Below are 20,441 nucleotides of genomic sequence, written 5' to 3' on the forward strand. Positions count from 1 at the left end.
TGGGTATCAGGGTAAGGACTCGAAACGATGGGATCCTAGAGGAGGACTGAGAACTATCGAAAAAATGGACGAAATCTTTTAATTTACAACTTACCTTTGTCAGCCTTTTCGTCTAGTTTTTTCTGGATCATGAAGAACTCTTTTTTTATTTCAGCATCCATCTTTTGCAGTTGTTCTTCTTTTTTTCTATTCATTCTTGTGAGCGTTTTTCGTAGACTTTTATTGAACTCCGCATCTCTTTGTTCTTTTTCCTGCATTCGCCTGTCCATTTGCATCATTTGCAGAGTCATTTTCTCCATCTTCGCCCTCATTTCGTATTTCTCTCTTTGGGAGTCACCAAGGGCCTTCCATAGAAGATTAACTTTTTCTTCAAACTCAGCTTTGGAAACTAGAATAAACTAGTATCTATTAAACCCTCACCCTAACCTGTTTGTGGTTCTTTTTCTTGAAGATCGAATTGTTCCGGCGCTGTCAGGAAGGATGGAGGAACAAAATCAGTTGGAGTTGGCGGAAGCTCGCTATTACTTGATGGAGAGTTCTGGATTGGTTGTGACATCGGCTACAATCTCTTACAATAATTCAAATTGAAACAATATTCGATAAAAAGCGGGTAAAAAGGGTTTCTGTATTCTGAAAAAGTCCGTTTCCACGCAGCCCAAAACAAGTGGAGCATGAACCGTAATTGGAACGGAACTGTGTTTTTGAAATGTCGAGCAAATATAAGTGGGGATTTTGAATGGGTAGAAAAATTAAAATAAATAAGAAAGTGGTTCATTCGGAAAATCTTATTTTTTTGCCGACAAAGGAGCAATCGTCATCATTGGGAATCGGTACTAAACATTTTAAATTTTCTTAACTGATAGACTGACATTTCTCTTTAAATTCGTTAGTGACAACTTGTCCCAGACAAAGCTATCCAGCTGTCAAAACACAGGGCAAAAAGCCTCGGTGTTTCTCACCAACTAGAATCATTTTCATTCTCATCTCACCGAGGGTTCCTAAAAAAAGCTTATCATTTTAAGTGAATATATACCCCTCTGGTAGTTATGGTAAAAGACGAAGAGATAAATGTAGATGCCAATCAGATAAAGGGGCGCAGAGTTGAGGTACACTAGTAAATAGATAATAAATTATTATTAAATTAAATATAATATTATTATATTATATTAAATTAAATATTATTAAATATTATTAAATTATTATTATTATTATTATTATTAATAATGTTTTATGATTGATCATCCTTTAACTTCCTCAGTGCTTGGAGTGTCATTGCATCGGAATTCTCAAGCAGAGTGGCAATGATGACAACAATGTGTACTTATTCTCTGAAGAAATTTTAACTTCTCGGAGTATTCGTACACAAAAACACGACTTGAAAAACTCGACCCACAAGAAAAAGAGCACCTTCCGTCTACCTTCACTCTCAAAGCATGGATTTTCAACAATGGAGCAGAAAAAGCATTTTCTCTGGACAAGCTCTCTTTTCTGGATTACGATCATGCTTATAAGTAAACCTTTTGAAAGAGTCGGTTTTCTAAAGTTTTTAAGCAAACTATTACTCTTTGGAGAAATCACGTGGGGTAACAACCTTTCTTACTTCGACCTGTCATCGAAATTACAAGAAATGCGTTCAAATCTCAGACATGGACTACTGCGGGCACCTAATGAAGCAGTGCCATCAAACCAAAGAATTCATCCTTCCAGAACCGGTTTCTAAAATCGAAGAAAACCAGCCCGTAGCGCTTGTCTTCACTGACGAAGAAAATGAAGTTAATCTCATCCGCTGTCAAAAGAAAAAATTTTACGATGCCAAGATATGTCGTCACATTTGTTCCAATTCGCTCGTCTTGGAATCAACGAGGACTAACGCGATTTCGCCCTGTGAGTCGATTTGCTTTGAACTCACTCGATCTTTTGACTCTGCTGGTGATGTTTGCCCTGGTGAAAAATACTGCATAAATGGATGTCCCTGTCCTTACTACAAGTGTGAAAAATTGGACGACTCTCCTCAGAAACTGATTCCTGCTTTTGATCTTCGAGAATCAGAAACTGTCAATCCCTCTCAAATCAAAGGAATGTTTCAAATTTTAGTTTTTTCTTATATTTCGGAAAATTTAAAATCGATACAGAAAATATGATCAACGAGCACTCGCCTTTCGAATGGATAACTGGCAGATGGGATAACCGGGTACCTTCGATTAGGAGATTTCCTTTTGTTCTTTCCGATTTGATCGAAAGTGGGAAAGGGGTGAGTATTAATGCAACAGACAGTCTTCTGCCTTATGAACGTTTTTACATGTTATTATATAAATTCATGAGTTTTTCATTACGCGTATGAAACAAGTCAAAAACTTGAAAGTCTATGGGCGCTACTTTTCTCAATGGGGAGCATTACTTGGTCGATGCAAAGGGTAATCTGATGAGGCTCAAAGAAACTGGCGAGTCTTCAAGTTTCATACCGAATTCTCATAAAGGAATGTAAGTAATGTTTTCTTCCCTTACACCATAGTAATGATGGGTACTAATTTAAAATCATGATAGTGGATTCTTTGTCTTCCACTTTGGTTCTTCGATCGGAACTCATCAAATTGAAATTCGTCGAAAAGAAGACGGAATAAACGTTTTTCCTGCCGTTGTTGTTTGTTAAGGGTCGATTAATTTTTATGTCATTATTTTCGATATTATATTCTTGACCGTGAATAAAGCTCTCCGACTGGAAGATCAGAAAAATGTTTCTACTATGCTCCTGACTACAATTTGAATCGATTCGAAGAATCACAAGGCTTCATCGCCAGCAACCATTTCAACGCGAAAACATCTTCTATCAGCTTCAAAGGAGTATTCTATCTAATGAGTGTTCAACTCGGTGATCGACGAATCAAGCTTTCAACAACTTTTGCTCTCAACAGAATAAGAAAAAGCGAGGAGTTCGAGAAAGGGTGGCGCAAAAATGAAATCAACTTGCCGTCAGAGTTTAGAGATTTGGATCCTGTTCATGTTATACCTCTGATTGATGTAGGTCGGCTGATGCTGATCTTAGTCACAAGAAGCATAAAGCTGTCTAACACGCTCTACTCGGTTTTGTTAGAAGCGGACGGAAAGTTCTTGACTCTTGGCAGCGAATGGATTGGGTCTCTTATTCAATACGAAGAAAGATCAATCTGTTTATCGAGAATATTTGCTTCAAATGACGCTTTCTACACGGATATTCTTGGAAAAAACAACGATGAATGCGAGTACTTTGGCAATGGAATCATCAACAATGAAAAGATATTTTTCCAAAGTTATGTTTTTGAAACTCTATTTGAAGTGGAATTCGATTTCGGAGAGGCCCCAAAAAACTATTATAAAAAGAATACGCACAAGAAAATTTGAGAACCTCTATAAAGATAAAATCGAGCTTGAATTCGTCCAACAAAAAGCCGTTAAGAAAATGCATGTGACAAGCAATCCTATATTCGCCTTTCATGATGATGTCTTTCCCGCTTTCGCTAAAAACACCGTCTATCAGCCACCATTCTATTCATCTAGCGCTTCCTTCGAGACAATCATCCCGGACAATTATTTCTCCTCACTTGAAGAATTTAAGCATATTTCGACTCTTATAATTCAGCTGAATGAAAGAGAGACATTTCAATTAGAGATTGACTTCCAGGTAAAGCAAATAATCTTTGAATAACACTAACAAAAAAATTAGGAAGTTACAGGGACAGCCAAAATTTTCGAACTCCAGTTTTTCAATGGGAAGACATTTTTGAGCTTTGAAATCTTTGATAATGGGCGGCTCTGGATTGATTCCGATTATTTAAACCAACCGGTTATATTGCAAACGAATACATCGGATCTAGCAGAACTTGAAATTCGGCTCAATACGAATTCCTCATTAGGATCATCATTCTGTGAACTGATTTCTGATAACAACAAAGAGACAAGAACAAATGGAATTTTAAGTGGTCTTGAAGATATCAGCAGCAAAAAAATACGGATTTTCAAGCACGATCGCGATACAAAAATCAAAAACTTTATCTACTCTGTCTTTGAGTCGACCCAAATCAATGTCGTAATGACCAACAAATTCGGATCTTACCAACCTTACTCTTTACTGAGTGATGGATCGATTACCAACGACTTGTCTCTCCACGCTCCAACTGAGTATCATCCTAAGTACGATAATAATCCTGTTTCCGAATATGCTCACGACTCAAAGTCAGCACTTCTCAATGGCCAGGTCCATATTTTCGGAGGATATCATGATCCACACAAAGTAATAATAAGATTTTTTCTTTGAGAAATAAGCGAATTTTTAGATTGCTCGGCTAGAAGGATGCAAATTCACAGAGTTGACTGCGAGATTCATTGAGCAGTATAAAGCTGAACATGCAGCGTTAACCGTTGAGGAAGGCAGTAAAGGTATGTTGAGATTTTTAAAAAATATGATAATAAAAGTTTTTCTAGTAATAGTTTGCTTCGATTATTACGAGGGGAAAGCTTGTGAGTTATTTAATGGAAAAACAGTGAAGAAAATCTCCGAACCAAATTATCGACACTGGTATGGTGGATTTGGCTTCTATAATGGTTACCCAACTGCTGTCGGAGGATCTTGGGTTGACTCCGGAAAAGTTGAGAGTCTCAACATAAGAGATGAATTTGAGACGCAAATGGACGCGGAGTGGATCCCATTAAAACCACATCCAAGGTAAAAAAAGCTTTGATAAAATAGGCATTGTTTTTTTCATTAGATCGATAGAAGCTTGTTCGATAATTGGACTTCCGTCTGGAAATATGCTGACCCTCGGAGGATTCGAAACTTGGGGATGGGGTGGACAAGTTAACATTAAAGAAATCTGGCGACTGATGAACAATAAATGGGACATAATCGGCGATCTTTTACACGTATTAGTTTATCAATTTTTTGAAATAGTTAAAATATCTATTTCAGCCTATTTCCTTTGCATCCGTTTTTATGAGCGACCGCATTATTTATGTTTTTCCCGGAGACGCAAGCCCTCCGTATATCCAAAAAGTAAATTTAGGCCAATGTTTCAGACAAAATTGAATAAAAGCGGTGGAAGTTCCACCGTGAAACTATTGAAAGTCCTCACAATATATTTTTGAACCATTGAATAAGACCCGGAAGAGAATGTGCTGTCGACCAGTTTTGGAGCAAGACAAGAAACTGGACAATCGAGAGTTTATTTCCCGATTGTTTTCACCTCTCCACTTGGCTTCTGTGCACCCTGAAGAAATTTTACGCAAAAATTACATTCAGGCAAATTGATACTGTATATTTTTACAAAATAAATTTCTCAAATTCATGATTCAATAAAAAGGGCACCCTACTCAACATTTCTGCGAACGGTCAGTAACTAAAACTCGATTTCAGTGAGACCGGATTCAATGTTTTCAAGAGGCCGCTCGAGGATTTGTTGTTAGAGTTTTATTATCACACTTTTAGAGGCATTTTTGTGAGAAATTTTTAATGAATAGAATTCGTCGACAATCAGAGCCAATTTTGCCCTTCGAAAATCGAAAGAAGGCGAATTCAGTCAACATAGATCTTTCTCCCTTAGTTCCCGAGAGTCCAAAAAAGGTCAATTTTCTATTATTGAATTGGGAGAGCAAAATATATTTAGGACAAAAAAGGCCGGCGTTTTTCCGTAAAAGAACTTGTAGGAATCCAGGATGCTCTGCCTGAAGTTGATGTGAGAAAGTTCAAAGTCGTTATGATCGGCTCGGCAGGGTAAGCTTTGTTAGCGACTATTTCCGAGAGCATTTTCAGCGCTGGCAAAACATCTTTCATCAGAAGAGTAACGTCAGGAGATTTTGATACCATCGCTTCAAGTACAATCGGAGTCGATTATTCTGTTTTGGAGCTTGAAACCGAAGAGTTTGCGTACAAGGTTATTGCTAAACATGCCATTTTCTTTTGATAATCGTGTTTTAGATGCATTTGCAACTTTGGGATACTGCCGGTCAAGAAAGATTTCATGCGATAACGAAGCAATATTTTCGAAATGCCGATGGAGTGATGATTTTTTACGACTGCACGGAGCGTTCTAGCTTTGAGGAAGCTACTCGCTGGGCTGATCTTGTCTCTGAGAGCCGTGGGGATTCCATTGCTGTCGGTAAGAGCCACTGTTTACTTCGTCAATGAGATTTTTAGTGATTGTCTGCAACAAAACCGACATTCCGCAAGTAATTCCCGATGAAGAAGGAATCTTACTGGCAGATAGATTTAACGCTACCTTTTCAAAGCACTCTTCAAAGTTGGGAATCGGAACTGAAGGACTCTTGAAAGGGCTGGCAAGGAAACTGGGCCAGCTGACTCCTAAAGGAGAAATGACGACGATAGATTTAGAGCTGCCTGAACCTAAAAGTAAACGGTGCTGCTAGAATGAAAATAAAATTTGAAAGATTTTAAGAACAATCGATAACTACTAAGTTTTATTATTTCTCAAACAGCGCAGGAGCCAACAGGAGCTGTGAATACAATCGGAGAAGTGATTCTTGGGACGCCTTGATCTGCAATTATTTGAGTTGAAATTATGTAATCATCGGTGTTGTCTTTAGTGGTTCGAATTAACAATTAAAATGCATTACCGATGAAAAAGTAAACTAAAGATTTCGAATCCTTGACCTAAAATTATTTGCTGAATTGAAGATGGAGATGAATACATTTGACCAGGGAAGACAAAAATTTTTCTGTCGATTAATATTGCTGATGAAGAATAAACCGCCTGAAATAAGAATTTTTATATAACTAATTATTTAACAATATTTGAATAAAAATGGAAGAACTAAATATTTTTTTTAAATATTTACATGTGCAAGAGAACCAATTAATGACCATCTGTTTCCTATTTGCAATGTCCAAATTTCATTTAGTGTGCTGTAGCTTCTATAATCACGTCCACCGATGGTCAGCAAAACTCCTGAAGATAGTCCAATTCCAGAATGAAAATATAGCGATCTGAAAGTTGACCCTTCTTATTTTGGTTGTAGGGCGGCCACGGTACAAATTTGTACCGGCGGTACAAGCCAAAAACAAAATCCGAGAAAAAGTGTGCGCTTCACGCTAGAATTGAAGGAAACTCTTTACTGGTATAGATGAGGTGGAGTTCTGTCCAAAAATGAGTATTATTTTGGGTAAAAATCGGTATTTATTGTCAAAAAAATTATCATTTTTTGTACCGGCGGTGCAAAATTTGTACCCGCGGTACAAATTTCACTTTTGTACCGTGGCCGCCCGCCCCCCCTTATTTTTGATTACTCTCAGACCTAGGGTGCGATGAAAGAGAAGTCCAGCCAGCATCAGTCATTTTCTCTACAGCGCCTTGCGCGTTGTGTCCACCCACAACGGTAGGACGGCCGTTGAAAGAAGCCATAGCACCACCATAGTGCCTTTTAGATAATCCAAACGTAGTCATGACATATACTCCGTCGAATATCTGGCAAGCTCTTTCGCTGTCGTAATCCATACAAATAAGTGCTAAATATAAAATCGTTCAGAGTTCACGATTTGACAAGTCACCTTTAGTACCCTCTTCAAGTGATAACACGTCATGTCCAGATCGATAATTTTTACTTAGTCGAATTGACAACTCTGTGAATGCGCACCCATCTAAGCGGGCAATCTATCAAAATATATTACTATTTGAATTTCAAATTTTGAAATGATAAAATTACTCTTTTTGGATCTGAATATCCCCCGAATATGTGAGGTTCATCCTTTACAACTGCACATCTTGAGTAAACTATATCATCAGAAAGGCTCTCATATGAAGATGAAGCCCTTATAGACAATGCCAGTTTTGAGCCATCCTCGAGTAAAGCGTAAGATGGATGGTTTTCGTACCAATCTGGTAGTATAACAGTTATCTGCTTTGATTCATCGCCAGAAAGAAAAAAGTTCTTTATCTCAGTCTCTCGATCAAACTTGAAAATCCGTATTTTTTTGTCGTCGATATCCTCTAATCCATTCAAGGGACCACTTGACTTTGTTATCTCAGATTTTTTTCTCTTCTGCGGAAAAGTCTCAACTAAATTCAAGAAAAAAAAACGAAACGCTAACTTTTCCTGCACGATTTCAAAGACTGATGACTCCGACACGTCATTTGAGCGAAGCCTGAATTCCCAAGCATCAGTCAATTTTAGCGCCTTTGAATTCAGAGTAACAGGCTTTTTAAAGAAATCAGACTTGATCCAAATAGAGGAGTTTTGAAAAACTCCAACGTTCAAAAGATCTCTTCCATCGAAGAACTGGAGTTCGAAAATCTTCCTTGTTTCCGACACTCTCTGATTAGCTCGGTTAAAAATAAATCTAATGATAATTTACTACCCCGAAGTTCATTTCTAGTTGAAAGCTCTCTGTTTCATTTAAACTCAGTTCGACGGTTGAAATGTGTTTCAATGCTCGCAGCGAGGAGAAGTAAGAATCCGGAATGATTGTTTTAGACATGGGGCCACCAGAACGAGGGAATCGAGGCTGAGCAACTGAATTTTTGGAAAACGCTGGAAAGACGTCGTCGTGAAATGAAAAGTACGGATTGCTTGTTACGTGCATTTTCTTTTTTGATTTTTGTTGAATGAAGTTGACTTCTAGGTGATCTTTTTGGAGGATTAATAAAGGAGAATACTAGCTCTGTAATGGGAAAATATCTGAAATCCTCTCCGAAATCAAACTCGATTTCGAATAAACTATCAAACACAAAATTCTGAATGAAAAAATTTTCGTTGTTCTCGATTCCATTTATAAAATATTCGCATTCATCATTGTTGATCCCGCTTTGATCCGTGTAATAAGGATCATCTGAAGCAAACAGCTTTGAATAACAGATAACTTTGTCTTCATATTTGACAAGAGAACCAATCCATTCGCTTCCAAGAAGTAGAAACTTTCTATCTCCCTTCCCCGGTCCTTCCATCAGGACAGAGTACATTGTATTCGAAAGTTCAATGCTTCGAGAAACCAAAATAAGCAACAAACGCCCGACATCGATCTTTAGTAGGTTTTAAGCTAGAAACTTAGACGATTGAGAAAATGGTTAAATCCTTGTCAGTGGAATCACATGCACGGGGTCTAAATCCATGAGCACCCATGGAAGGGGGATTTCATCTTTTCGCCACCCTTTTTCCAGTTCTTCACTCCTTCTTATTCTATTCAGAGCAACACTGGGCTCGCACCTCTGACACGAGTTATTGATTTACTCAGAAGACCTGAGTAACGACCTATCTGAGGTACCTGCTTGATGAACAAGTTAACAGAATTGATTCTGTTCAACTGAACTTAGTCCGAGTCAGAATGTCGAGCCCAGATGCTTGAGTTTTTGAAACCTGAATCCAATAAGTACCGAGCCTGATACTAATTAGATTGAAATAGCCTTTATAACTGTAAGAAGATAATTTCGCGTTAAAGTGGTTACTGGCAATGAAGCCGTGCGCTACTTCAAAACGGTTCAAGTTGTAATCCGGCGCATAGTAGAAGCACTTATCCGACCTTCCAGTGGGAGAACTTTATGCGGTCAAAAAGAAAAATATCTATCAGAAATCAAGTCCCTTTTTCGACCTTTTCAGATGACAACGACGGGAAATTTCTTTCTATCATCTTCTCTCAACCGAATTTCAATTTGATGGGTTCCGATAGATGAAGCAAAGTGGAAAAGAAAGAACCCTCTATGAATTTCAGTTTTTGAGTGCTAAAAAGCGAGAATTCTACTTACATATATCTTTGGTGACTTGGAATAAAAAATGAATCGCCAGTCTCCCCGATCACCATCATATTACCCATTGCATCGACTAAATAGTGCTCGCCATCGAGAAAAGTGGCGCCCGTTGACTTTTTGTTTTAATAATATATTCATAAAAACGCAGTCAATAAAGCATGAAAAATATTATTTCAAAACATTCATAAGGAAGAAGATAGTCTGCTTTGACTTTTACTTGGTCTTCCTTTCCCGTTAAATCCGAAAGAATAATTGGAAATTTTCGCATCTCAGTGTTCCATCGATCACTCCAGCGACGTGTTATTAATCCTAGATACCAGTAGCTGTAGTGACTGAAACTGTAACTATCGACCGATTCTGATTTTTTTAGGTTAAAAGAAGGAGTCAACTTCTGAATTGATTTGGTTATTTTCTCGCATTTGTAAAAAGGACAAGGGCATCCAGTTTCGCAGCGAATTTCCCATGGACAGATTTCGCCAGCAGAAAGCGAAGATTCAGTCAGCTCGAAGCAGATTGATTCACATGGGGAGTAAGGCTTAAATCTTGTTGATTCTAAAACAATTGTTGTCGAGCAAAGGTAACGGCATTCCTTCGCGTGGTAAAACTTTTTCTTCTGACAACGACGGAGATTTATTTGATTTTCTTCTTCGGTGAAGACAAGAGGCTCACTTTCGATTTGTCTGATTTCTGCAACAGGCTCTGGGAAGATGAATTCTTTGGTTTGAAAGCATTGCTTCATCGAATGACCGCAGAGATCCATTTTTTCAGTTTGGATGCATTTCTTGTAATCGCGGTGGCAAATTGAAAAACTAGAGATTCCAGAGATCTTTTCCAAGGACAAATTATTCGCTAAAAACTTACAAAAATGCAAGTCAACTCTAATGCTCACCTATAAGTATGATTCCTAACCAGAAAAGAAAAGCATTTGTCAAGTATGCTGCCTTTTGTTTCGCTGTTGCGTTTCCATGACCCGCTAGGGAGAACTTCTTTATGCATTTTTGCTTGAAAGTTCGTTTCCCCAAATCAGGTGTTGAAACTGTGGATTGATACTGTAGGGAAAAACCTCCTTCGGGAAATAAGTAAACCTTATCATCCGTTTGCTTGAGAGTGCCAGTACAGAGACAATCCAAACACTTTTAAAACTTGATTCAAACTATGATTTCGGAAATGATACCTGAACTTTGGTCTGGTCATTCTGTTTGACACTCTTTTCTTCCGTTTCTTCTTCTATTACCATAGCGAACGGTCTCTAGCAACTGCTTTACCGAAGATAAGCTGCGAAACAAGTTTCAAAGAGACTTTTTATTGCTCCTCCTCACCAAGAAAATACGAGAACAGTACGCTCTCACGCGCGCACTTTTAAATGTCACTGCTAGTACCCACTGGGTACTACCCAGTCATTCAGACGATTAACTAGGCCTTAGTTTCAAAATTGGAGGCCATTTTCTTGCAATATTTTCTGCTGAAAATGCTTGTCGTGAAATCATAAATTATTTGATAAAAGCGTCTATCAGATCATCAATTGCTTCAAAAATTGCCTTCAACAATTAGACACAATGGAACAACAATAAGAACTGTTGCTTTGATAATTTTTTCATAAATGCTCATCGCTTTATTCACAAATAAAAACCTTCTCAAAGATCAATCATTGAACCAAATTCGCAGCACTTGGCTCACTGCAGCGTAGTAAAAATATTTAGCAGTACACAGTAGTCAGTAATGTCAGAAATAAAATGCGGGAAGCGTCAAGAAAGGATCACGAAACTTTTTTTGTCTTTTCTGTTATCGCAGATAACTGGGTTTGTTTTTGATGTCAGATGGAAAAAAAAGTAATAAATATGATTGACTTGCAATTGTTTACGAATGTCAGTGTTACGATATGGGCACACGATTATGGAGCATATGCATATTTAAAATTGATTCTAAATTAATCATATCCAGCCAGCTCTTGAAGAGCCAAAAAACGAGCTCTTTGAAGAAGCAAGAAACTTTTAAAAGTCTAAAATGGGAGTCAGGATATTTCAGATTTCCAGGAATCGCTCAAACAAACGCGCAATTTTCCAGTAAGTCAATAATGTAATCGAGATCCTCCAAAACAAAATTGTGAAGATATGTTAAATGGAAAGAAATATGGACATAAATAAAAATGTTAAAATGTGGCAACGCCATATTTCAAGTGCTGACATCAAGTGTATCAGTTTTGATAATAATATTAATATATATTAGGAATAAATACACAACTGGGGCTTGTTTTTAACTACTAGCTGCAACTGTCGAATTTTTCGTGTCTGGAACAATCTTAGCATGGGTTTTTAACTCAATTTTCAATTTGATTGAGAAATTGTAGTTGTTGAAAGAAGTTGTCAAACCATGGCTTTATACTTTCTGCAGATTTACTTTGCTTTCGTTTGAGAGCTGTCACCGTCTCGTTCACAATATCGTTAATAAGCACCTTCTGTCCTCCAGTATAATACATCAACTTTACGACTGGCTTTGCTAGCTCATCATAGCCAGTTACCTCCGCCTTAATTTTTTATTATTTCATGTCTTCCCAAAATAAAACTCACCACAAGCGAGCTTTGCGGAGATTTGCGGATAATATCGTAGACTACTGGTCCCATAACATTATCAGTCGGGTTTTCGACACCTTCAAGTTGGGCGTGAACAACCTGGAAAGGAATGCCACACTCATGGGGATGGAATTCAGGCCTAAATTCAGTCAATTATTCTGGAAGAATGATGGAAGTAGCTACATGAGTTGTCGGATCATTTCAGTAGGGACGGAAGCGTAGTTTCCAAAGTCCAGATAGAGCACCATTGCGTTGTAATCGTCGGTGTATTGGTAGATCTAAGAATAAAAGGGAAGAAGTCACTGCATTCAATTACCTGAACTCTGTACCACTTTCCGACTTCCTTTCCAGTAATTTCATCAGTTGTATGATGAAGGACAGCCGCGTAAGAGCCGAAGGGCAGGTATTGGGACGGAGGAATGATGGAGATGGACTCGTCGGCGTTGTAAAACTCGCACATGCTAAATTGCGGGCTAAAAACCTCATAAGAGGTGATAAAATATTACCTAGACTCGAAGGAGTAGAACTTGTCGTGCGATGGGTGGGTATAGGGCTGAAGCCAGACATCGTTGAAGTCTGGTCCAAGAGAGGTGACTCGCACCTCAACTGGGACACCTCGGACGAGCTCGACTTGTCCCTAGATTTTGAGTTCATTCCACGAGATAACAATTTTAAAATGACCTCGTTGTTAGTAGGGCCTTCGTAAGTCGCGCTGTAGTCAAAGTAGTAGTCCTCGTAGCCGGTACCAGCAGGCTCCTACAGATGCAAATAAGAAGATGTCATTTCAGTTTGGAAACTCCTACCTGTGGGACAAGAGGCGAATTAGAAAGGGTCTCCTCTAGCAGTTCTTGTGAGAAGTTGACGTCTGGGAAGCGTTCTTTCAGGATTTTGACTGCCTTGAGGATGTTTTTGCTCGTACCTTTGGGTTTCAAATGAGCATGGGAGCGAATTCATAGCAAGTATACCTTCAATAGCAATGTATTGTCCGCCTCCTTCGACTGGGTATTCCTTCACGAGGACCTTGCACTTTGACTGCTCTTGGATGGTCTTGATGTTCTTGCCGCTTCGACCAATGAGCGCACCAACCATTGACTAAAAGATAAAACTAAAGAAGAGTCTTTCTTAAAAGATCTTACCGCTGGGAAGCCGGAAATCTCCATATATCGCTCGATATTGTCATCAGTCGCCGTTCCTGAATCGCTCGATGGAGCTTTCACTGACGACTTGGATGTGGAAGTGCTCGAGGACTTCTTCTTCTTTCCGTTTCTGCGCTTCTTCGACTTCGTCTTTGAGGCGTCCGATTCTTTGGCAGAGTCAGGAGTCGTCGAATCTCTGTTATCGTTTTCGTTCGAAGCCTCCATCACCTTCTTCAAGTTCTTAGCCTTTGTGTGGTTCAAATTCAATCTCCAAGGGATTTCAAAGGGGTGAATCTAGAGGTGAAAAGTGATCTAGAACCTTTCCTTTTTAGAAAGTCCATTGGAGCTACCGTTCTTGGATTTTCTCTCGGAATTTCTCGAATTTGGAGTGTTTCCATTTTCCTTTGCCTTTCCATTCGACTTGGAGCTCTTTGAGCTTCCATTTTCCTTCACAACGGGGGTGTTCTTCACCTTCATCGTGGGAGAATCAGCCCAATTGTCCCAGTCTCGATTTTCAGATTCCGTTCTTGTCCGACGATCCAGCGCCATGTGCTTTGGCAATGCTGCGGTAGCGCCTGAAGCGCCCGTCGTTAAAGAAGCAGAGGTAGAAGTAGACTCCTCTTCAACAATCTCAGTCACATTTGTCAGTGGCTCTTTTGTGTCAATCTCGAATTCGAGTGACTCCCGTGAGTCTTCTTCTCCGTTAACTTCCGCGCATTCGATGATCTCATAGGACTTTTCCGAAGAACATCGGCCATTTACAGCTTCAACTTCGACTTTCTCTTCTGTCACGATTTCTTCAACAATCTCTTCCGTGTCTTCTTGTGCCTCTGCTTCTGGCTCTGGACTGTCCATAAGGACGGCAGGAGCAGAGTTTACACAAACAACTTCTTTCGAAACAGTAATAAGTTCTTCCTCTTCCTCATCTTCTGATGGATCTTCCTTTTTCGTATTCGTTTCTACCTGGGGAGTTTCAGCTTCAAGCTGAGCAGTAGAGCATTCCTCTATCGTTTCAGGTGCTACTAGCTCTGGAGCTTGACTATTGCTTGAATCCATGGTAGAAATACCCGAGTCAACCCTTGGTCTACTAACATCTTCCTGTGCCTTCTCAGGAACTTTTTCCTTTTCTTCGGAAGATAGAGCGGCTTATATAAGAAATATGGTTAGGGAAAGCGATGGGAGGTGATTATGTGATCACCTGTCTTGCTAGCTGCTTTAGCCTTTTTCGAGCTTTGTGGTGGATCAACTCGTTTCGCAACTTCTTTGATACTTGGTGCTACATACTCAGCATCTAAAGTAGATATGACCCGAAGCTCATGAATCAATATCTCACCAGTTCGCCTTCTTCTCGAGTGAACGTAATAAAGCCCCGCTAGAGCCGCCAATGGCGCCACAACAGCCCATATTTTCACAAAGTTATTCTGTTTCTCGCTCATTCTTCCTTCTCAGCCTTCTTTCAATTATTTCTCTAGGTGCAAAAGTAAGTATCAAATACACTGCTAGAAACGATCTCTTACGGAACATTCGAGCACCGACGCTTCTATCTTATTCTGAGGTCAACTCTTCTTCCAAAAAAAGTATCCCAACAAAATAGTCTCGAAGAGTTTCGTTATTTTTTCTCAGATTTTTCTGCACGATTTTCGCCCGAATCTGAATACGATTTGTGAAGCAGCGCTGATGTCATACAGAAACAAGGGTCAAAGGTCACCGTCAAGGTTCATCCTCTTTTGAGACAAGCATCATGATCAAAGGTGACAAGTTTTCTTTCAAGTTTGTACAGTTTCATCTCGTTTTGTATTTAAGTTTGAAGCTACTCGAGATATAGCTTGCAAACATATTTCGGGCCATAGTTTTTGCCCATATCTGGCACTACCATTTGACCCAATCTTGATTCAGAGTAAAAGTTAAGCTCAGGCAAGCAATAAGGTATGAAATGAAGCGGAACAGAGCGCACTGTTATGGAATGCTCGATGTAGACCTCTTTGACAGCGGCTTGGACGACGTACTCGTTCTGTAAATGACTGAGAGTATTGCTGACGTAGGTTATATGACCGCCGGGACGGCATAATTGAAGAGCCTATTTTAGGATCGCTTTTTGTTCAAATTGGCAAAGCAAAGTTCTTACTTTAGGGAATTACAATTGCTGATACGTATCCCTTCCTTTTTCAACTGATTTTTCTGCGAAATCGGCAACGATTGACGAATGTGCGTGTGGCTAGGATGAAAAAGGTTCAAGGAAGAATTCTCGTTCATGGAAACTCGATCATTCGTGCTCTCAGCGTCAAGTAAAATTGACGAAAATACGCCTTCCCTTATGTAATGCTCGCTAATATCATCGGCCAAGTTTTCGCCATATTTCAATGTCTTATCACTTTTTGCATGAATTCTTTCTTCAGTGTTGTCTGGATCGAGGTATTCTTTTACACTCGCGATGACGTTTCTCGCTGCGTTGTACTCTCCGTTGTTGAGACAAAACATACAGTAAGGTGCAGCTCGCAGAAGAAGAGGAACAATTTCAGCTTCTGAATTTAGCAACAAGCAATTTTCAGAAGCTCGCGGAGCGTGAGCCAGAGCAACGAAGACATCCGCCAAGTCAGTTTTGATGAAGTCTTTGAGTCCGTTATTAATCGCTAGAGGTCTCGGAAGCTGATTGAAATTTCCTAAAGGCGTTGCGTAAATAACCAGTTGTCTAGAAGCCTCTATTGATGATTCCATTTGCTCGACGAGAAGGCGCGTTCTGATGAGTTTATTGTAATGCTCTGCTTCTGTCATCCCTTCTCCGGGACCCTCAGTTTTCAGTTCTAAGAGATTTTCTTGTTCTTTTTGTAGAACGGTTTCTGCGCGGCTGGAGAAAGTTCCCATGATGTTTTGAGCGCCAATAGATTCAAGCGTTTCAATGAGTTGTTCATTCGGATCCGTCACAAACGCACACTTTTTTGCAGGCGACAAGAGAGCACATCTGACGCTTTTCCAATCATTCTCAAATCGCTCGCCCAGTAAATCATCGAAATACTCCTTCGCAGCGTACGTTGGCAGCGAAGGATTTTCATAGTTAATGGTGTACTGCGCGTCTTTGGTCATTTCGTCGTAGCGGATGACATTTGGGCTTTGCGAGCCTCGCGCTCGCGGCCAAAACCTGTTTGGTTTGTTTTTGCAGCGCCATGGCGACGGAGAACGCGCACGATTCGATTTGCACTGATCATTCTAGAGCTTCTTGTTCATCCCTCGAAAAGCGGAAGCGCCGAAAAAGCGCGAACATACAAGCCTGAACAGCTGACTGAAGCTTAGCTCCTGTCAAAAAGGACATGAAAGGGAAGGCTTTCGAATTATTGTTTCGATTAGTACAGAATTTAATCGGCTATCATAGTAACATGTGTGAGAAGAAAAGGCTGCAAGTTTTTAGTTTTTAAAAAGGTGAATTGCACTACGAAGTTGGCGCTATCTCTAATCCGTTCATCCGAGGAGCAGGAGATACACAATTGCGAACATGTTTATTGCGATTAAGGGCACTAAAAAGTGTCTGAATTAGGGAGGAAAATCAAAGATCCTACCTCTCATGACAGTTCGTACAGCGTTGATGAGGCGGATAACTTGGACTTTTATGCCAGGAGGACCGAAACTGTTTGCCGAGTCTTCTACCTTTATTCAGGTTCAAATTTAAATTCCACCAAGATCTGCATTTGGTGTCTGATTCAAGCTTATTTTGAACCCGTAACAATCCGTATTTTTTCAAGAATCTTTCTTCATGCAAAACCGCGACTGCATTCACAAATAACAAACAAGCTTCGAGCAAGGTCCCGAGGCCAAACATCTGAAGCGATTGTATTTGTAAACGAGGTTGAGAGTGAATTCTGTGTGAGTTTTATTTTGTTTTTCGTTTTGTTTTTTTTGTATTGGTCTAGGTCCGATGCAAGGTGTTGCAAAGGAGGGAGAACTCTGACATGGCAGTTCGAATTAAAGAAACAGGGAATAAGGAAATAAATGGAGTCAGTTGAAAGTTATGTTGAAAGGTGATGATAAGTGTGGGAGGATCCGCTCATCTGAGTCGCACAAACTGGGGCTATAAACATGAAGGAACGATCGGAGAAAGAATCTAAAAACCAACATGAGTGATGATCAAGCCCGTGTCCTTTGCTTACGAAAATCATTAATATGGACGGCCGCGTCCACGAACTCCAGCACGGCCCCTTCCACCGCCATATCCTTGGCCATAGCCTCCACCATTGTGATATCCGCCGCCGTGGTTGTTGTATCCGCCGCCGCCGTTGTGGTATCCACCTCTAGGTCCGCCGTAGCCGCCTCTTGGACCTCCATAACCACCTCTTGGTCCGCCGTATCCTGGTCCTTGCTGATGGTAGGCTAGGAAAAGAATTGACGTACGAGAATTTTTTCCTAATTCATACCTGGTGGTCCTCCCCATCCTCCGTGGTTGTATCCACCATGAGGGGGTCCGTTCCAACCTTGTGGAGGTCCATTCCATCCTCCTCGGTATCCACCTCTCGGTCCACCATTTCCGCGCCAGTTGTTTCCACCGCGGTTGTTTCCGAAGCCTCGGTGGTTGCCTCGATTGCCACGGCCCCGACCACGGTTATTCTGGTGGTTGTTCTTCTTTAACAGCGCCTTGGCCTTGAACTGATTGTAAGCTGCGAGCCAGTTGGTGTCGAGCACAGATGGAGGAGGGTCGAAGGGATCTTCGCCTTTCTTTCCCTTGGATGATTTTACGCGGTGCGAATCAGCTTGCAACATGATGTCTAAACAGATCAGTTGATTGGAGACATGGATGAGAACGACTTACAGAAGCCCGGGATGGGTTTGATTGCTGGAAGTTCAGCCGCCCATTTGCGCTTGAGCCATTTGTTGACGATCCAATCTTTTGGTTTGTTCTCGTCTTCTTTCTTTTCCTCTTCAGGTTTAGCTTCAGCGTCGGCGTTTTCTTCCTTCATTTCTTCGCCAGCAGCTTCTTCGGTCGCTTTAGCTTCTTCCGACGACTTGTTGTCTTTTTGCGAGCGTTTCTTCTCTTCTTTCTTTTCATCTGCAAGAAAAGATGAAATGAGAAAAGGGTAAGAGGGACAGCGTCCCTGGGACGATCTTACCTTCATTGTCGTCATTTTCCGTTCCAACAGCCTCGGCATCGGCGACCTCTTCATCAATGAGTTTGCAACCGGCACTCGAAAATTTTCCGAAAATATTATCCAGCTCGTCAATCAATGGTTGCACCTGGATAAAACTCAATTAACAAATGCTGTATCCATTAACAGTTCTATCAAAGAACTTCTTAGCGACTATCTCAAAAGAGAATTCGCTGTTTTCTGAATGAAGAAAGAAAGAAATTTCTAAAGCTGTCGCTCTAGCCAAACTGGAAAGTTGAGAGCCAGTGGTGAGCGACTTTTCAATGAGTGTCAGTTCCAAAAAAAGTTGGAGCTGGAAAAGCCAGAGTGCGAAATTTGACGGATTTTGCGGCGCGAAAGGGATGGTGTTTTTTATCAATGCTAGGCTAACGGAAAAAGTACCGGTTTTAAGGACTAAACCTAAACATTGCTCATGCTTCTGTCCATGTCGATTTGAGATGGACAGGGGTTTTTGCGCAGATCCAGTTCCAAGTTGATCCTTCAGCTAAAAATGGTTAGAAAAAATGATAAATGAAGCAAGGGGGCTGTTTTTTCGCTACTACCGAATCCGTCAAAAGTCGGTTGTTCAATTGCTGTTTTACTTATTACTGTAGCTTTACTGTCGCGTACAGTGATATACTGATCCATTCGATTTCGATTACAGGCAATTTTAAGGCCTCTCCATTTTTTAAAGAAAAGCACTCGTCGAAACTCTTTCTTTTTGTGAAGATTTTTTGTAAAAGATACCTTCAGGTAATACGCGACGAGCGGAAGGTGTCCGAGCGCTTTCTGATTTTGGATGCAAAGTTTTCCAGTGTACATCCAGTCAATAAGGGCAGCCAAAGCGGCGCCGTGAATTTTCCGAGGGAGGACTAAGTTTGGTCGACAGACCGTTTCAACGCCCGGCAGGCCACTAGATTTTCATAAAATTTTAAATCTCAAGTTTCAAATTGTAAAAGAAATAAAAAAGTTTTTATTCCGCCAAAAAGGCGGCTTTAAATTTGGCGCGTAAAAGAGAGCTATTTCCACCAAGCGGGGAAACTTACTATGTGGTGAATTTCTCGAGCGCTTCGGCGAAAACGGGAGAATTGGCGATGAGGACGGAGCGATGAGCCCAGAAGGAAGCCCAGTAGAAGTTGCCTTTTTTGACGCGGAGGATGACGTCGCAAGTGTCCTTGTCCGCCTTCACCTTGGTCATGTTGGCGATCAGGTTTTCTTTGAAGTTAGGGATGACCACTTTCGCTTGAGCTTGGTCGACTTCAGCTTCGTCTTCGAACCCCTAGAATTGTTCGAATCAGAAATACTTTCTTTCAGACTTACAATTTCCCAGTCAGCATCTTCAACCGGAAGTTCTTTTTTGACGACGATTGGTGGTGCTTGTGCCCTCTTTTTGACCTCTCCTTCTTTTGGCGCTTTGTTTTCGTCCGTCTCCATTTTTTCGACGTTTTCCTTCCCAGCTCCGTTTTCGTCAGCTGGAAGTTCAGAAACCGTTTCGAATTGGTCCATCTCGACGTCTGCCGAGGGGTTTTCCATTCTAAATCAAAAATTAAAAAGTTACTTATTCAAAGATCTCTTTTCTCGCTGAAAATAAAGGCTGTATCGACCGGCAAATGGTAAAAATCAATATGTTCTCGAAAGAATTTCTCAAAAAAGGAGCAATTTTCAATTTCGTTCTCGAGAAATCATTTCTTTTCAAGTCTTAGGAAGAAGAATCGTTTTACGATCAGGGAGGATCATCGATGTTCCAGTAAGTAAAGGATGCGGATCTGTCTCTCGGGAGGAAATTTTACAGTCGAAATGGCCAATCGGAGTCCGCGCGTGGGCGCTATTTATCTTCCCTCCAGCTTTCTCGACTCCGAACTTCCACTATTTTTACAGCTTCGATTAGTGTGCTTTTAATGA

General features: G+C 40.4%; 5 protein-coding genes across 5 annotated transcripts in view; all 5 read right to left on the bottom strand.

Moving 5' to 3' along the window:
• Nucleotides 1-16: 16 nt before the first annotated feature.
• LOC145705041 (uncharacterized) lies at nt 17-677 on the bottom strand. Its single transcript, XM_081782489.1, has 2 exons — nt 427-677; nt 17-388 (listed from the first exon to the last, which is right to left on the bottom strand). Exons 1-2 carry the CDS (start codon nt 554-556, stop codon nt 84-86), a joined length of 435 nt encoding a protein of 144 aa, XP_081638615.1. The 5' UTR covers nt 557-677; the 3' UTR covers nt 17-83.
• Nucleotides 678-6,491: 5,814 nt separating this feature from the next.
• LOC145704501 (uncharacterized) lies at nt 6,492-8,595 on the bottom strand. The gene is made up of 5 exons (XM_081781954.1): nt 8,342-8,595; nt 7,690-8,298; nt 7,282-7,637; nt 6,826-6,973; nt 6,492-6,740 (listed from the first exon to the last, which is right to left on the bottom strand). Exons 1-3 carry the CDS (start codon nt 8,564-8,566, stop codon nt 7,509-7,511), a joined length of 963 nt encoding a protein of 320 aa, XP_081638080.1. The 5' UTR covers nt 8,567-8,595; the 3' UTR covers nt 6,492-6,740; nt 6,826-6,973; nt 7,282-7,508.
• Nucleotides 8,596-9,873: 1,278 nt separating this feature from the next.
• On the bottom strand, nt 9,874-11,031 carry LOC145702018 (uncharacterized). The gene is made up of 3 exons (XM_081779229.1): nt 10,900-11,031; nt 10,615-10,858; nt 9,874-10,574 (listed from the first exon to the last, which is right to left on the bottom strand). Exons 1-3 carry the CDS (start codon nt 10,960-10,962, stop codon nt 9,874-9,876), a joined length of 1,008 nt encoding a protein of 335 aa, XP_081635355.1. The 5' UTR covers nt 10,963-11,031.
• A 1,011-nt stretch (nt 11,032-12,042) lies between these two features.
• LOC145702019 (uncharacterized) lies at nt 12,043-14,867 on the bottom strand. Its single transcript, XM_081779230.1, has 12 exons — nt 14,765-14,867; nt 14,630-14,722; nt 13,751-14,576; nt 13,432-13,699; nt 13,261-13,387; nt 13,099-13,214; nt 12,977-13,051; nt 12,802-12,932; nt 12,612-12,756; nt 12,479-12,573; nt 12,293-12,434; nt 12,043-12,249 (listed from the first exon to the last, which is right to left on the bottom strand). Exons 1-12 carry the CDS (start codon nt 14,865-14,867, stop codon nt 12,043-12,045), a joined length of 2,328 nt encoding a protein of 775 aa, XP_081635356.1.
• Nucleotides 14,868-17,269: 2,402 nt separating this feature from the next.
• The window catches only part of LOC145705526 (uncharacterized), a 73,671-nt gene continuing 70,499 nt past the window's right edge, over nt 17,270-20,441 (bottom strand). The window contains exons 2-9 of the mRNA XM_081783005.1: nt 19,860-20,073; nt 19,586-19,818; nt 19,287-19,452; nt 18,525-18,648; nt 18,227-18,463; nt 17,835-18,182; nt 17,571-17,790; nt 17,270-17,524 (exon numbers count right to left, since the gene is read on the bottom strand). Of these exons, the coding sequence (XP_081639131.1) occupies nt 17,579-17,790; nt 17,835-18,182; nt 18,227-18,463; nt 18,525-18,648; nt 19,287-19,452; nt 19,586-19,818; nt 19,860-20,072 (1,533 nt within the window). The 5' untranslated portion in view covers nt 20,073 and the 3' untranslated portion in view covers nt 17,270-17,524; nt 17,571-17,578. The remainder of the gene's footprint in view (nt 17,525-17,570; nt 17,791-17,834; nt 18,183-18,226; nt 18,464-18,524; nt 18,649-19,286; nt 19,453-19,585; nt 19,819-19,859; nt 20,074-20,441) is intronic.

The sequence above is a fragment of the Oikopleura dioica genome, chromosome PAR, assembly GCF_907165135.1.
Source record: "Oikopleura dioica chromosome PAR, OKI2018_I68_1.0, whole genome shotgun sequence".
In the NCBI taxonomy this organism is placed as follows: Eukaryota; Metazoa; Chordata; class Appendicularia; order Copelata; family Oikopleuridae; genus Oikopleura; species Oikopleura dioica.

Excerpts from the sequence above, each read along its gene's own strand:
- LOC145705041 (XM_081782489.1), bottom strand. The coding sequence starts at position 556 with ATGTCACAACCAATCCAGAACTCTCCATCAAGTAATAGCGAGCTTCCG. Across the intron at positions 389-426 it reads AGAAAAAGAACCACAAACAG|TTTCCAAAGCTGAGTTTGAA; the intron begins GTTAGGGTGAGG and ends AGTTTATTCTAG.
- LOC145704501 (XM_081781954.1), bottom strand. The coding sequence starts at position 8,566 with ATGCACGTAACAAGCAATCCGTACTTTTCATTTCACGACGACGTCTTT. Across the intron at positions 8,299-8,341 it reads AACTAGAAATGAACTTCGGG|AGAGTGTCGGAAACAAGGAA; the intron begins GTAGTAAATTAT and ends CGAGCTAATCAG. Across the intron at positions 7,638-7,689 it reads GATATTCAGATCCAAAAAGA|ATTGCCCGCTTAGATGGGTG; the intron begins GTAATTTTATCA and ends ATATTTTGATAG.
- LOC145702018 (XM_081779229.1), bottom strand. The coding sequence starts at position 10,962 with ATGGTAATAGAAGAAGAAACGGAAGAAAAGAGTGTCAAACAGAATGAC. Across the intron at positions 10,859-10,899 it reads ATGACCAGACCAAAGTTCAG|TGTTTGGATTGTCTCTGTAC; the intron begins GTATCATTTCCG and ends AAGTTTTAAAAG. Across the intron at positions 10,575-10,614 it reads GTTAGGAATCATACTTATAG|CGAATAATTTGTCCTTGGAA; the intron begins GTGAGCATTAGA and ends GTAAGTTTTTAG.
- LOC145702019 (XM_081779230.1), bottom strand. The coding sequence starts at position 14,867 with ATGAGCGAGAAACAGAATAACTTTGTGAAAATATGGGCTGTTGTGGCG. Across the intron at positions 13,388-13,431 it reads AGATTTCCGGCTTCCCAGCG|TCAATGGTTGGTGCGCTCAT; the intron begins GTAAGATCTTTT and ends TTTATCTTTTAG. Across the intron at positions 12,757-12,801 it reads TTCTACTCCTTCGAGTCTAG|CATGTGCGAGTTTTACAACG; the intron begins GTAATATTTTAT and ends CCCGCAATTTAG.